General features: G+C 36.0%; 1 protein-coding gene across 4 annotated transcripts; it reads left to right on the top strand.

The window, feature by feature from the left end:
• The first annotated feature begins 424 nt into the window (after nucleotides 1-424).
• On the top strand, nucleotides 425-12,842 carry LOC112789194 (ENHANCER OF AG-4 protein 2). Of its 4 annotated transcripts, none has more exons than XR_003196178.3 (13): nucleotides 425-1,065; nucleotides 1,508-1,584; nucleotides 2,830-4,620; nucleotides 4,705-5,203; nucleotides 5,887-5,995; nucleotides 6,138-6,250; nucleotides 6,881-7,068; nucleotides 7,745-8,402; nucleotides 8,494-8,989; nucleotides 9,251-9,346; nucleotides 9,441-9,542; nucleotides 10,292-10,467; nucleotides 12,254-12,842. XR_003196178.3 is itself a non-coding variant. In XM_025830982.3 (12 exons), exons 1-11 carry the CDS (start codon nucleotides 955-957, stop codon nucleotides 9,509-9,511), a joined length of 4,209 nt encoding a protein of 1,402 aa, XP_025686767.1. In that variant the 5' UTR covers nucleotides 435-954; the 3' UTR covers nucleotides 9,512-9,542; nucleotides 12,254-12,842. The 4 variants fall into 4 exon arrangements, 2 of the variants coding, with proteins under 2 accessions (XP_025686767.1, XP_025686766.1); XR_003196183.3 differs by having other exon boundaries at nucleotides 448-1,065; nucleotides 1,516-1,584; XM_025830982.3 differs by lacking the exon at nucleotides 10,292-10,467 and having other exon boundaries at nucleotides 435-1,065.
• Nucleotides 12,843-16,326: the final 3,484 nt, after the last annotated feature.

Genomic DNA, 16,326 nt, shown 5'->3' with positions numbered 1-16,326 from the left:
ATATATTTTTTATCGTTTAAAATTAAAAAATGTAATAACATTATGTGCTTGTTTAAACGTTATTAAGTTGATAAAAAAATATTTTTTAAATATAAAAATATATTTTTTTTATTGTTAATAATAAAAATAAAAATAAAAAATATTTTTTTAAAGAAGTTACTATTTATTTTTTTAAAATATTTTAAAAAAAATATTTTTTAAATAATAAATAAAAAATATTTTTATATAGTTATACTTAAATATAATTGATAAATAAATTCTTTTTACATAAAATATTTAAAGATAAAATTATTTTTATTTTTTTAAAAGAAATTTTTTTAAAAATAACTAAAAAAAGTTACTTTTAAAAATTCACTCAAATAAATCCTATCTGACGTAAACAAAATAAAAAAAAATGAAATAATATCAGAGCAAGAAAAAAGATAAGAAAGTGTAGAGACGAACATATTGGGTTTGTGCCTTGTGGCCTCGTGGGTTGAGACTTGAGAGTTGAGACGAGAGAGAGAGAGTGTTTGAAAGAAACAAAAAAGAAAGAAAGGAAGATCAAGAAGAAATTCCCAATAGGTCCCATTCTCCCCCCTCTTCTGGCTTAAGCCACCCTCTCACCAAAATCTACTATTCTCTCTCTTTCTCTCTCTTCCCATTCCCTTTTCTGCTTCCAAGCTACACCGCCTCAATCCCCAACCCCCTCCCCTCTTCTCCACCCTTCAATTCTTCTCCTAACAGATTCTCTCTCTTTTCCTTTCAAATGCTCCGCCATCCCTCTCCGCCGCCACCTCCGCCGCTCTAACCCTCCCGTCGTCCTTCCCCGCCGGCAACCGTCGATCCTCCGCGGCACCTTCCGCGGGATTTTTCTAGGGTTTTTTCGAATTGTTTCCCCCGAACCACGCCGTTTTCGTCTTCGATTCCTTCTCGATATTATTGTGGTGCCGCATCGACGCCGTCGTCGTCGTCATGGCTCCCGGGCGTCGACGCGGAGCGAACAAGGCGAAGGCGAACGGACACTTGCGGTTAGGCGATCTCGTCCTCGCTAAGGTCAAGGGCTTCCCTGCTTGGCCTGCCAAGGTCTCTCAACTCTCTCTCTCTCTCTCTCTCTCTCTCTCTCTCTCTTCGTCGACCCTCTTTTCCTGTTTTCGAATTTGAATAAATAAATAATGGATTTTTCCCCCTACATGTGAATATTACTGTGCTGCAATGTGAAATCTCTGTGTGGCACTGATGCTTCGGTATTGTCATTGTTAAGTTTTGTGATTTGTGATGTTGATTGAGATGAAGATGAGGGATTTCTTTTACTTTTATTTAGTGTGTGCTGAGACTCCTTTAGTGGGATATAGCTAAGATTTTCGGTTTATTTGTTTTACGAGCATTTACAACATGCTAGCATGCTACCTTTCCTCTTTATGTAATATTTCTGCCTTGCTATCATGCTATGCGGTTAACTAGTAGCATTAACTATGGTCGCTGAACATTAAGTTGTTAAGTGCTTTTGTTGCTTCTTTCTTTTTAGATAAGCAGGCCTGAAGATTGGCAGAAGCCCCCTGATCCAAAGAAATATTTTGTTCAATTTTTCGGTACTAAAGAAATGTAAGTCCTTCTTTGAATTTTTTTTCCTGGGTAATCAGCATTTGGTTAAGAATTAGAAATATATGAATAATTAGATTGTTAAGTAATTAGAGCTGAATGGTATTCAGTTCTTCTGGACTGCCTTTTGTAAGTCATGATGAAGAAAATTAAACAAGGACCATTATGAGTGGAGTGGAACAAGCTTAAGTTGAAATGTCGCACTATAATTTTGATTCTGGAAGTACAAAGTTGATAACAATGAAATAGATGGAATATCGGAAATAAAACCTTCGCACAAGTTTCATTACTATTTATCCATATGACATCTGTTCAAAGCCTACAGGCTTTAGCTTTTGGTTTTGGTTTTTGTTCAAGTGGTTTCTTTGGCATACAAGCCGAGACAAAGTTACATTGAAGTACTAAAGTCCAACTTAGCATTTCTTGCACTGTGGTGTTCAAGGAGCAGTATTATACTATTATTAGTCATTACATAATGTAACTTACATGACAACAATCTTATTTACTTATTAACCACTTATTATATAATTCTGAATTTTTCTGTTCGCATCAACATGTATGTGGTATACGTCTATTTCGAATATTTGGTAATTATATGGATTCGAGGTGGTTGTGTTCTTTGTCCCAAACTGGTGGATATAAATAACGGACTTCATTAATAACAGTATGAAATTGTTTTTGCAATCTATCTAGGAAGGTAGGACCTATTCTTCTGGACGTGTAGCTATTAGGGGAACACAAGAATAGTTTATATTAATCTGATTCACTTATCTATTCAAGAGACATTTAGTCTTGTTGTTTTGACAACACACATGCCTTTTGTTTTTCTGACTTGTGCTGAAAACTCATGGCAAGGAAGAAACTCCTAATCACTTGGTAACAAAAAAAATCTGAAAAACTTGTATTATGCTATATATTTAGTGTCCTGAAAGTGAAATAGAGTATTTGAGGCAGGTTTAATGACTTGTTTTTGTCAATGATATATGCGAATCATTATGTTAAAAGGTGTAATATCCAGAAGACATAGCCCCTCAAGTTATAATAAACAAAATAGACAGGGCAAAAACAAGAAACATGAGTAATGAGTTCACAACTATATAAGAGAGTGAAGAAATAGTCTGCTGACCTTAATCCAAATACCTGAGTAACTTTATTTAGTGATTCCTATGAAACTCTTCCTTTAATACTTCTTAATCTATTCTTTTTAATTAGATTGTTTGCTCACACCCATGTTATGTTCTTTCGCAGAGCTTTTGTTGCCCCTGCAGATATTCAGGCTTTTACCAGTGAGTCTAAAAATAAGTTGTCTGCACGGGGTCAAGGCAAGACTAAGTACTTTACTCAAGCTGTGAAGGAAATCTGCGCAGCATTTGATGAAATACAGAGACCGAAGCCTAGTGGTTTGACAGATGATACTGATAACTCTAATATTGGGTCAGAGGCTCCTTCCGTTGATGGAGGAGTGGGTAACATAGCAGACACTAATGATGCTGCGGTATCAAACAGTGAGAAAGATAGCAATGCTTGCTCTACTTTTGAGAACTCTGCTCAATTAATTGGAGAACATGAAAGGCAAGATGAGAAGCTTTCTGTACCTAACCTTGAAAGTTCTTCACCTGTGGTAAAAAATAAGTTATCTGTTAGTCCAGTTATAAAGAATGCTAACAAATCTAATGCTGCAAAGAATGCTGGTGTTTTTAGACAAGAAGAAGGTGTGCATAGTCTTTTGACAAATGGAAGCAAGCCTAGAAAGCTTGGTACCGACTCAAAAAGAAATGATGCTGCAGATGATCGAAATCAAAATGGTGGATCTTTTGCTGGGTCATTTTCAATGAAAGGAGACTCTACTGAGGGTGCTAATCTTTCCAGATCTGGAGAGACATTGAAAAGTGGGAAAAAAAGGAAAAATTCATTTTCTGTTAAATCAGATTCTCTTGATATTCTTCATTCAGACTCAAAGGATCATACTGGAACAAAAAATAAGACCTTATTAAAAGTTAAAAGAAGCCTGGATTCTGAGGAGGCTGATTCCAAAGATTCTGGGAAGCAAAAGAAGATCCAAATACATGCAAAGAATACCAAGAAGCTTAAGCGCATGGATGCCAAAGATGATAGAAGCACTTCTCCTGGTTCTACTGTTGAAGAAAAAGTTTCTAAAAAGCCAGAGTTGAAAAGGTCCATATCAAATTTGAAAATGGAAAAAAGCATGCCATCAAGGAGTCACATTGGTGTAGGTTCTGATGATTCTGGCTCTGAGGCACTACCAGGGACCAAAGTTCACAGCCATGTACGACAAGTTATCTCTGATTCTGGTAGCATTGCTTCTGATGAGAAGATAGAGAAGAGTTCTCTTAGACTGAAGGCTGATGCAAATAATGTCATGGTAAAACCAGGACCGCGGAAACGCAGAGCTGTTCGCCTTTGTGATGATGACGATGAGGATGAACCTAAAACTCCTATTCATGGAGGAGCTGTAAAAAGTATTAAGTCACCATCTTTTGTTCCGGAGGTCTTGAAGAGTAACAAGGCACAACCAGAGAAATCTGATCATGCTCAGCCAGTTCACAAAAATTTTAGTGAAGTTGAGCATATCCCTTCGAAAGAAGCATCTTCTCTGTTAAATAATGATATCTCATCTTCTAAGCAGCCTGGGAAAGAGAAAGCTGATGAAATTATTCCTGTACATAATAGTCCTGAAAAATTCGATCCAAAGCAAATTCCTTCAAAGGTGGCAAAATTGCGCACTGGGTCTCCAGTAAAATCACCTCAGTCTGTTCCTGCAGCAAAGTCAACTGCCGAGCAACATAAAGCTTCCAAACCTTCACTTAAAGTTTCCAGTAGTGCTACTGAAAAGAAGGCTGCTCATGGATTTTCAAAGTCTTCTAATAACATAAGTACTTCTCAGAATCAGACTGCATCTCATAAAAAGAAGCTTGGATCTTCAGTAGAAATTTCTAAAACTACTCCAAAAAGATTGCAGCAGGATGCTGAAGTTCCTGCGGCAACAGGTGGTTTAAAGGAGGCTGATGCTTTTCATCGGTATAGTTGCTTATGAATCCTTTCATTTCTTGGAATCATTTTCTGTTAACTTTTTCCTTTCTTACCTTGATTATGTTATTGCAGTTTGGATGTAAGCATGGAAGAAAAAAGCAGTTTATATATTGGTTCTGGGACTCCAGAAGCTGCTAAAAGTATGAAGCATCTGATTGCGGTTGCTCAGGCGAAAAGAAGACAAGCTCATTCTCAAAGTTTTCCTCTTAGCATTCACAATATTCAAGAAGGGACTCCTAGCCCATCCACAGTTCAGTCATTTCTGCCTGCCTCAGGCCATGTTACACAGGCAGATGTGCAGGCAGTTTATGAGAATCCAACATTGGCATCTCCATCAACCAATGATCCTCTCTCGGCTTCTCAAAATCAACCTGATACTGAGGAAATCGAGGACGTAAGAGTTGGTTCAGTACAAAGGGGTCCAGGGGGCTCGCTTAGTGGAGGCACTGAGGCTGCTGTTGCTCGTGATGCTTTTGAAGGAATGATTGAAACATTGTCAAGAACAAAGGACAGTATTGGGCGTGCAACTCGCCTTGCCATTGACTGTGCTAAGTATGGCATTGCCAATGAGGTCTGGTCCGCCCTATTATTGCAAGTTAATCTATTTATCAAATAGTGATTCATGCCTCCTGCTGTTTTCTTTGTGAATCTATATGAATGAACCATTAAATTGAATTTAATAATACATTAAGTAGGTTGAATATTATAATACTGTTCTCAATCACTGTCTCAGTATGTTGCTTTGTGAGATTACATCATCACATTGATGTGATTATGAGAAGTTTTTTGATTAACTGGGTTGGAATTGTAAAACTAGTTGGTATCCACTAAACCAGTGTTCAGCGTAGTTGTAATGGGGAACCCCATGTGAATGAGTGCTGAAGTTAAGCATTTGCTGAGCCTGAGAATAAATGATTTAGAAGTTGGAACATTATTGTTTTTGTTGGTAATATGGTTTCAGCTGTAGTTTGTGGGTTCCTACTATTAGTTTACTTGTGCCTCTGTGTTAATTTATTACTTATATTTTTATTGGTCATATAGAAAATCTTGGAATAGGAACATCTTGGACTAATGAAGGTTAGGATTTTGGTTTGTTCCCTTTTCTCATTTATTTAGTTATCATAGATTGGAATGTGAATATATATTGGTTATTTGCTAAGACATTATTACTATTAACTGATTTGTCTGTCATGTTAATTTAGTAATTAGTGTTCCTGGTCCTACAGTGGACTCACATCCATGTCCAATGTGCAGGTTGTTGAACTTCTCATCAGAAAGCTGGAAAGTGAAACTAGTTTTCACCGCAAGGTGGATTTGTTCTTTCTTGTGGACTCCATCACCCAGTGCTCGCATAATCAGAAAGGTGGGAAAGCTTATTCTTTAGCATTTTTTTTCCTACTAGCATTTATTATGGATATTTCTGTTTTCACTTTCTTTCCACGTTGCAAGTTTATATAGTATTCTGTTCATGGCACCTATATTTATAATTATATGGAGTTTTTCAGGCATTGCTGGAGCCTCCTACATCCCTATAGTTCAAGCAGCATTGCCACGCCTTCTTGGTGCTGCTGCTCCCCCTGGGGCTAATGCGCGTGAGAATCGTCGTCAGTGTCTGAAGGTCAGCTATTTTTTTTTTCTGTTCGTAATGACAACATGAATTTTATTTGAGATGAAGTAAGGAGAGTCGAACTAGGGGAGGCTAAGACATCCTCCAAAGGACAGAGAATTACAGGATAGAAAGAAACAATTAAAGACCCAACAAAGGCACACAGTCTCTTTGTATATCAATCATGGCAATTGCCTGGAAGCTGCTATTACAGACCTAGAGGAAGCCATAAACAGCCTATCCTGGCACATGATTAGGAGTGAAAAGAGCTCTAACAAATGTGGGAATTTTGCTCCAATCAAATACATTATAAAATGGTGAAACAGGACATTGCTATTAAATTTTGAATTGCAACTGCACTCCTTTTTTCTTATGAAAATCTTTAGAATGTACATGTAGATACTGCTCCAAACATGAAGGGGCAAACATAAACAGCTTGTTTTAAAAGGAAAGTAGCAGGCTTATTTTCTGAATTTGAAATCCAAATTACATGAATGTCAGGTGAGAATGTGAAACGGGGCATGTGATTTGGCTCTATCGTTAATGTCATTAGGCTATCCCTGCATAATACTTGCTGAGTAAAATGGAGGCATGAGTATGCTAGGGAGATATCACATCCGTGATATTTTTTATTTCATGCAGGTTCTAAGGCTGTGGCTTGAGAGGAAAATTTTGCCTGAATCAGTTCTTCGCCGTCACATGGATGAGATTGGAGTTTCAAATGATGATATAACAGTTAGCCTTTCCCTCAGGCGCCCATCTAGAGCTGAGCGGTCGGTGGATGACCCAATCAGAGAAATGGAAGGCATGCTTGTTGATGAATATGGCAGGTCTGATGTTAATTTCATACTTACACAGACACACATGATTGATTGATTGCTTGTATAACATTTATCTTCTTCCAACAATTATAATTTTTCCATTTCAATATGTTCATTTTTTGGAAGTTGGCTCATCATAGTTAAGCTAAGGTGACAAAGTAGGCTGATAGCTTAGGGTGCAGATGAAAGGATGATTGCTTGAAATTTTCTCAAATCAATACTTATTTTGTCAAAAACTAGTATCATAATTTCTCATAAATGTCAATTTATTTCCAGTCATACTTATTTTTTCAAAAGCTTGTTTTCTGCTGCTTTTTATTGTCAAGTATCTAGTGGTGAATGAATTGTGTAATCATGTTTGGATTCCAATTATAATACTATGATTTTGGGGGGAGAAACAAGAAAACTTTAAACTGAAGGCATTGGGTATCCTCTTAAACAACTGGCATAACTTGAAAAATCTGGCCGTATAAGCTATATATTCACTTAAAAAGCTGATCATATCACAGGGAAGCAGAAATCACTTATTTGCACATTTTACATTTTCCTTGGCTGGAGTTCTGATTAACCACATAAATATTTATTGTCTATTTGTTGTTTTGAATTAAGCTATTATATTTTAAATTTTTTCTCAAAGTAATTTTGATTTCTGACTCGCGCTATATTCCTGGATACTGTATATCAGTAATGCTACATTTCAGCTGCCTGGCTTTTTATCTTGCCAACCATTTGATGACGATGAGGAAGATGATGATTTACCGGTTAATTCAAGTAAGGATACATATGATGCATCTCCAGCACATCTAACGCCCACCCTTGGGGAATCGGAAACTTCTACTGTTACCCCAAATGACAAGCGCCATTGTATCTTGGAGGATGTGGATGGCGAACTAGAAATGGAAGATGTTTCAGGCCACCTGAAGGACGAAAGGACTGAATTTCATAATAGTTCTGATGAAGTAGATTTGCAACCCCAAGGATCAGATAGGAACTTGGATCTTACTTCAAACATTTCAGCAGAGATACCCACTTCTGTGGAGGGTTCTCCTCCATTACCACCTGGTTCACCTCCTCCACCCCCACCTTTGCCTTCTTCACCTCCACCACCACCTCCTCCATCATCTCCATCTCCACCCCCACCTCCACCACCTCCAATGTTGCAACCCCCACCTCCTCCTTTACCACCCTCGTGCCCAACACTGCCATTGGTTCCACAATCATCTGGAGTTGCTCGCCCTTCGCACCTCTCCCAGTCAATAAGGCCACCTCAGCCATCACATCAGTCGTCTCCGCAGTTAGGTTATCATCAGAATGTGCCTCATAACTATAGTGCCACAACAAGTGTAAGACTACTCTGCTTTCTAATATGACTGGTTATATATATATATATATATATTAATTACTGATATTAGCAAACACTTCCCTCTGTGCCAGGGTAATCAGTTTGTTCAAATGGCTGGGAATGCTTTTCCGGGAGGTCACGGTAATGCAGTTGCGAAGAATGAAATATTCCCACAAGCAGCTGCTTTTGCACCAACAGCAGCCTGCAGCACCCAGGAACCACCTTCTGGTTTTAACCCTTCAAGGCAATTAGAATATGGACAAAATGATATGTATGCAAATGTGCAAGTTCCCCAAGCCAACCATCAATTTCAACAGAGTAATCTACCGTTTGCTCAAAGACCGGGACATCCTGCCCCACCCCAAAGTTCGTCAAGTCAGTACTCTTTTCCAAACCCTACGGGTCAGCAGCATCCTCCACATTCATTCCATCCACCTTTCCCTTTGCCATCCATTCCAGATGGCCGGAGGCAATTCGTTGCTGATGACCAATGGAGAATGTCGTCAAGTGAATTTAAAACGAACAATCAACACGGTGTTTGGAGAGGGCAAAATCCTTCATGCTCTGGTCCACCGTTTGGGCAAGAAGGTACATGGATATATGTAGCTTAGCCTACCAAATATATGAATTATGACTGTTTAACTTTTATTATGCATTTATCATTTACTAAAGTCAGTTATGAACTTATGGTGGTATCTTACCTTTATTATTTATAAAGATAATAATTTAGATTTGTTTTATTTTCCCCTTGGGTGGTTTGAATCTCTGTAGCTATCAGTGTGTGTTTTTTGTAATAACAATTTGAATGTTGTAAAATGAATGTTTTGTTTTTTGGTAATGGTTATGAAGGTCATTTCCGGCCACCAGTTGAAAGACCACCAGTAAGCAACATAGGCTTCCAGCATGCAATGCCAAATAACATACCTGCTGCTCCACCAACATCAGGTCACTAGATAATTTTCACATTGCACTGATTATCTTAATTGTCTTCCCTACTGTGTTTGAACATATGATATGGATCAAACTCCTCCTTCTTCAGGACATGGTATTCCCCAGATGTTGCCTTGTAGGCCTGACATGCCTGCTCTGAATTGTTGGAGACCGACTTGAAATTTTACTGGAGTATTCTTAACAATATCATGTAAGTTTTTTTTCTTTTATTATTTTCTTGTTTTAGAACAATTGATTTCTGCATAATGGTTTGTCTGTTTAGTTGAACTACACATCACAATGCCAATCGTTTAATTTTTTTCCATTATCTCTCAGATAAAAGTGCATGGCATGTATGAAACTGTTAAATGGAATGCAGTGTCTCTATTGCTCACATGAGGCTGTTATGTTGAAAATCTTGGATGTGCTTTGCAAAGTTTGCAAATTGTTGGGGACATCTTTAGTTTGTTCATCATTCCGAACTTGTCTTTGTGCTTGCATGGATTCAGTGACAAAAATTTGAGATATTGCTTTCCTCCATTTGTTTGTTGTACTCGTTTCCTCTTTCCAGTGAATTTTGCCTTTCATTAAAAATAAGAAAAGAAAAATGAATGGCAAGAAAATAGGGGGAAAAGATTCATATCACATGATTGAAAGTCTAAATATTGTTAACATATCTTTTTAAAAATCCTAAGTATAGTCATACACTTCATTATTTGAGTTTGGATTGGATTTCCTCATTCATGGATCTTTCCCCAAACTTCTCCATAGTTTATTTCTCTATACAAGGAGAAAGGATTTGTTTATTATACATGGTATTCATGTACTGAACTTGGTAGTAGAAGGTTTTAGGTTATTACTGTGCTTGTTCAATTTTCATTCAAGGAAAAAAGAACGTGTTTCTAAGGTTCTCTTCTTTCTTGCCACTGCACTGATTTATGCCTTCGTGTTATCTTTCAGTGGTCTTGCTGGTGGATCACATTCAAGGTTGCATATTGTGCCTCCAAAGTTAGGTTCACCTCAAGAAATTTTTGAAAACTTGTGGAGGCTTTTTGGCAGGGTTGTGTATATTGTAATTTTCCTGACAATGTATCCCAGAAAGATTTGCTTCCATTTTAGGCCCATATTCTGACTTGGTTAGTTTATCTGTTTCTCATCCCTTGTAATTATTACTAACATATATATATATTATAGATCTTCAGTTTCAAGTACCCAATTTTGACTAGAATAAACAGATGTTTATTTTACCATCGGCTTCGTTTATTTATTTTCAAATTATATTTTTCCCTTCTCTTGCATTTTCTTAATAAATAGTGCCTTTTAATGACCCGAATACCTAGTATTCTAAGCTCTCTACATGTGAAATTGGTTTTGTATGTTTTTTCATAGAACTATTTCTGTCATGTTTATCAGGGAAGAAAATAAATTCGGGTGATTTGTGCATGATGTTAATATTGTCGTTCTTGTTAATTTTGTACAACTGAACCATCATTTTAGTTATGCATTCATGGGCAGCTCCTATTTCCTTTCTCCTTGATGCCATGCTTTGGAGTACTAACTAGATTCTAAAGCTTCATTGAAACCTTCTTTTCTTCTTTTTTCTGTTTAGAAAATTATAACCCTGGTTTCAAGTTCTAGGAAATAACTATGTATCTAAAATTTGAAATCATCATCATCTACAAGAAACTAATGCTTTCTACCTTTATTTACATACCATTCATTTTCAAATATGCTTATAGAATGTCTTTTATTATTATTATTACACACACACACACACATATATATAGCCATCCATGTGCTGGAGGTGGGTGGATGGTGTATCTAAATCTATGCCATTTAAGCAAATTGCTTTGATGCTGCCCTAGACTGGCATCTTCAGTTGCATTTGGCATTTACTTTTCTAGCCATGTAACTTATTCTCAGTTGCTACTGTCTGGTTGTTGGTTGAATAGTGCATGTTTTATTCTCTCTCCTTGATCTTCCTTTATTTCTTTTGCCTTTTTTTGGTATGGTTGATATTTTGGATTCTTTGAGAGCAGTTGTTAAGATTTGGTTCGTGGTTGCTGAATTGTACTAGCGTGTGAACATTCCAGGATTTATGGCCATCTGAACTAGGATTACCTTAATAAACATATATAGAACTTTCTTTTGTCTAGGATGTCACATAAAATAGGGTAAAGATTTAGGGAAAAAAGAAGTGAATCATCTCTAAACAATTTTGCAAACTTCAGCAGAATTAAATGACATTATCTGATTTCCCAATGAGTAGCAGTACTTGTTTATTTTAGGAACACTAGGGGGCCATTTCTTGTCCTTCTAAACTTTTTGATGGAATCCCTAAAAAATTAGTGATGTCCTTCTACAGTAGCTTTTAAATGAATATTTGAGAGTAACTTTTTCTTTTTGGTACAATGGGAGTAACTGTAGAAGCCATCTGTTTGTTGATAAACCATTGCATGATCTTCATCAAAATTACAAAGAATTGCTGTTGGCATCGTTTTTTGTGTAATTTATATTAATTAAAAATCACTTTCACTTCTGCAAGTAGTGTTTTTATGGACAAGCACAAGAAGCTATGGCTTGATAATATAAATATCTTATCATAATCTTGACACCTTGTATTTACCGGTTGATCCTGCTCTTGTTTGCTGTTAATCTTTTTTCTTTCATGTCCTATGTGATGGCTTTACATTTCGATTGTAAATTCATGTTATGTGGAACAAGGCTTTGTTGTTGTTGATGCATGTTTCTGGGTATTATTATAAGAGTTTAACATTACAGTTTGTTCCCCAATGTTTTTTCAATTTTTTAATAGAAGAGATGGCTCTTATAATCCGCTTTTAGGGTACACACACATGTTCTGTTATCCGTTAACAATTCTTTATTCATGGAGATGAATTCTGAATAACTTGGCTGTTTCAGGTATTGGCAAAACAAAGATGGTTATTGCTATGTCATGTTTTGAATGTGGTCACTGAACAAAAAATAAGGTCAACTTCATTGCTTGCAATGACTCCTTCTCATTGAGGTAAATATTTGTCATGGAATTTCGTAGCAGACAACACGTTAGTTTATTAGTTATGTATTTTTAGTTGTTTACTGACTTCCTTAAGTTCCTTTCTAGCAGTAGCATCTATAGTTGTAAAGACGGTTCTCATGATGTTTTGAGAATCTCTAGTAAAACATCTCGAGCTAACATAGTATTGTACATTAAAATGTCTAGGTTTCTTTTATAGATACTGTTTAATGCATACATTTCGCCAGGCAGAAGAGCATAGTTTCTTTAATTCTTGCATCAGTGGAAATAGGAAAGTTTTGTTAGGAGCTGCATAGATGTTTGGTCTTTGGCTGATTCTACCTTTTGCCAATTGACTGTATTCAAAAATGATCTTTACAAGGACTGAAACTAATTACTTTGTCGTCACAAGTCTATTTCTGACATGTTGAACTTGCTCACTGGGATGTAGTGTATTGAGTTATCTACATAAGTAAATATGTCCTGTCTGTAAAAGTGATCAACTTTTCTACATCTTCATATTGTGAAATCATGTGATCCCATCCTGATTGACATCAATTTAGTTACCGTATATAGCGGCATTTACTGGTGAATTTCTGCTGGATTGCATCCAGTCAGCATTGTTTTCCCCCAAACCTAATTTCTGATACTAGATCAAGATGCTACCTGAATGCATTATTGGATTCCATTTAAGCTACCCTAATGCTTATTAAAATAAGCAGACTCTTGTCTAGAGATTATGCATAGTATCAGTGTTGCAGACATCTAAATTGAATGCGGCTTTGTAGCTGGTCATAGAAGTTGTTATCATGACTAATTATAACTTGTGATCGTGACTGAGTATATTCTTCATTTTTTTATCTCTTATTTTCCTATCACTGGTTCATGGGTTTGAGGGTTTTTCATACTCCTGAGGCACTCACCGTCCATCACTGGCTTCAATCGTCAGTATTCAATTTGCAAAAGTTCCCTTACCTTGGAGAGTGTAATATGCCACGAAGGTTGTGTTTGGTAGATGAATCAGGACATAAATATATAAGATGGAGACACAAAAATTTGTCTTTCAGAAGGACCCAAAAAAAAAAAAAAGAAATTAAAAAATACGAGACCTTTTTAATTCCTGTCTTCAACTTCTAATATATATATAGTGCTTTTTTTTTTTTTGTCTGTGTTACTGGTTTTTTATTCCTAAAAGCACTTGGTAAAATCTGTGTTTGATCATTGAAACCTATGGAGCATATGCTTTCATCTTATTTAACTAATCCCTCATCCCTCTCACTCTCACCATTTGGCTGTTTCATAATATACATAAAGTAAAACAATACTATGGGTTTCTTGTTTGTCCAACATGAATGGTTACCAAATTAAAAGTTAAATGAAAAAGTATAATAATATGTTCTGATTCATATTGAACTGATGCAAGGTGAAAGGATTATACACTGGTGTTCAATCTTGCAACTCACTTAGTTTGTAGCACATTCAATTCAAATTGAGCTGGGGCTAGGTCTTGAACTCCTAATACTAATTGGTGTTTCACTGAACACATGCAACGCATCGTTTGTGTAAATTGTTTGATTTGCATCTAGCATGTTCCATTTTGAATTTGGATCTCTGAAAAGTGAGTATTTCAGTGTAAAAGGTTTTACTATTGGATCAAGAAAATTAAAAATGGGAATAATTCCATTTTATTGAATTAAAGTAAAATTCTCACTTTAAGATCCTAACTCTCCAATTATTGGCACATGTTGTACCCTTTTGATATGGTCATTAGTCATTACATTGAATTATTGCTATTATTATATATCATCGATGTAAATTATGTCAATAATAAGTTATGGGGCTCGTCACAATATCAAAAATGATCGTGTAAGATTAACTCGAGGTTGTGGCCGAAGTTTGGAAAAGAGAGTTTGCATCAAAATTCAACAACGACATTAGCATAGAGGGAAACGACCACAGGATATTTCTGGAACAATGCAACTACGACGTATCCGCGTGATTTTCTAAGGTGAACAAATTGAATTTGCCAAACAAAAATTGCACTTGGGTCTAGTCTTTTATGAGCATCATTCATAGGTCTTAGCTTTATTTATATTTTCTAATGGGTAGCATAGCCACGCCTTAATCATTCCTTGAATCGTGTAATTACCTTTCATAAGCACCAATGCTGTAATTATTATTGTTGTAATTGTGCAGCTTATGTTACTTTTAGTTTGTTGTTTTGTCTTTGTAGTTGATTTGACTATATTTTCCTATTGCTAGAATATTTGAGAAGCGTCACAATATCTCGCTGAGGAAACCTTTTTAATTTTTCCGTTTTCTGATTACATCATATAGAAATTCTTATATCATATGCAGCAATATATATTCTCATTCCACTGCAATGGAGCTCAGAACTAAATTATGGATATACGTCGTAGTTTTTTTAAAATCAACCTATAGCGTTAGGGACAAATAATAATGTTGTAGTTAAAATGGGTTTGAAATTTACTCAATTCCTTAAAATTGTAGTTAAAATGGTTTAAAGGGGTTAATTTATAATTAAAGGAAAATAAATTTTAATACATACAAACAATTACTAAATTATGATTGATCTACTTCATCTCGGTTTCCAAACCAGAAATTTGATGTTAGGATACGAGAGAATTTTTCTATTTTTCTTTTTTCTTGTTAACTTGGCAAGGAAAAAACTAATCAATTGCAGCTTTGCTTGTTCTTCCAGTTGAGGTTGGTTTTGGAATTGAAAATGACATGAAATAATCTTGTTTCATGTGGCTCCTTGAATTAGACCTCATGTTTGAAGAATTGGTGTTACCTTGAGCTTGCAAGCATGAAGTACTTGATGATCTCCTCACACCATTTAGAAAATCACCTCCCATATGCAATGCAACCCTGCTAGCAGATTTCTGTCTCAGAGCTAAGCTATTTCCTTTTCTTGATGGCAATCCAACAATACTCTCTTCCTTCATGAGGATCTCTGTAGCCCTAATGTCCGATTCAGTACTCCGTTTATTGTTGTTGTGCTCCATATCTGACTTCTGCATAACCTCATCCAAAATGCTTTCAGCCAAACTCCTAGATTTCTGGTGGTGACATGGCCGACTGGAGGTTGCCGAATCCGATGAATCTTTGCTGCAAGTTGTTGCCTCCAAGTCTGTTGGTACATTTCCATAATAGCCTTGTGAAGCGTTCATGGATGCAGCGAGCTTCTGTCCAGAAGAATTCGCTTCTAGGGACCGGAATGATTCAGACAGTTTCGAGCTTGCTACCTCGATTGGACTGTGACCAGAGTTATAATATCTAAAATCAACAATAATTCAAATGCTAATGGAAAATAAACACTCAGACCATAATGATTTTGAAGGGAAGTTTGTATTGAAATCTATAAAAACAAATATATAAAATCTAATTACTCAAATATATTTACCCAGGTTATGTTCATATCAAAGAAAAGAATTTGAGAGACAAACATGTTAATGTTCATAGTTTGACCTATATAAGCAATTTATATGGTAACAATTTAAGTTTATGTTTGTTTAACCTTTTTGTATAAAGATATTCCAAAATGTTCATTTAGACAAGGAAATACTTAATGACCAAAAAAAAAAAAAAGACAAGGAAATACTTAAATATCATAATTTGAAAGCTTAAGCATAAATGGACGATGATCAAGTTATCAAACTTTGCATGGATAGCGCCCTAACAAGAGCTTTCTGAAAGCATAAATAATTTTGTGATGTTCTGAATTGAATAAACTTGTGAAAAGGGAGATTGGAATGTGCCTTCCAGGTAGAGGAATGTGGAGGGTCCTTAAAGCAAACATTTGACGATCTGTAACAAGCCCGTTCACCTTTTTTATATCTGCAACCTACAGTTTTCCAAAGCAAATTAAAATGCTCAAAATTCTAGAGAGAAACAAAAAAAAAAATCAACAATTATTTTAAATACTGTTTGCAGGATGTCAAAAGATTGTTTTTGA

Source organism: Arachis hypogaea, chromosome 3, assembly GCF_003086295.3.
Source record: "Arachis hypogaea cultivar Tifrunner chromosome 3, arahy.Tifrunner.gnm2.J5K5, whole genome shotgun sequence".
In the NCBI taxonomy this organism is placed as follows: Eukaryota; Viridiplantae; Streptophyta; class Magnoliopsida; order Fabales; family Fabaceae; genus Arachis; species Arachis hypogaea.
Note: the sequence above shows the minus strand (reverse complement) of the source record. Positions and strands in the feature narration are given on the sequence as shown.

Excerpts from the sequence above, each read along its gene's own strand:
- LOC112789194 (XM_025830982.3), top strand. The coding sequence starts at position 955 with ATGGCTCCCGGGCGTCGACGCGGAGCGAACAAGGCGAAGGCGAACGGA. Across the intron at positions 5,204-5,886 it reads AGTATGGCATTGCCAATGAG|GTTGTTGAACTTCTCATCAG; the intron begins GTCTGGTCCGCC and ends TCCAATGTGCAG. Across the intron at positions 6,251-6,880 it reads ATCGTCGTCAGTGTCTGAAG|GTTCTAAGGCTGTGGCTTGA; the intron begins GTCAGCTATTTT and ends TATTTCATGCAG.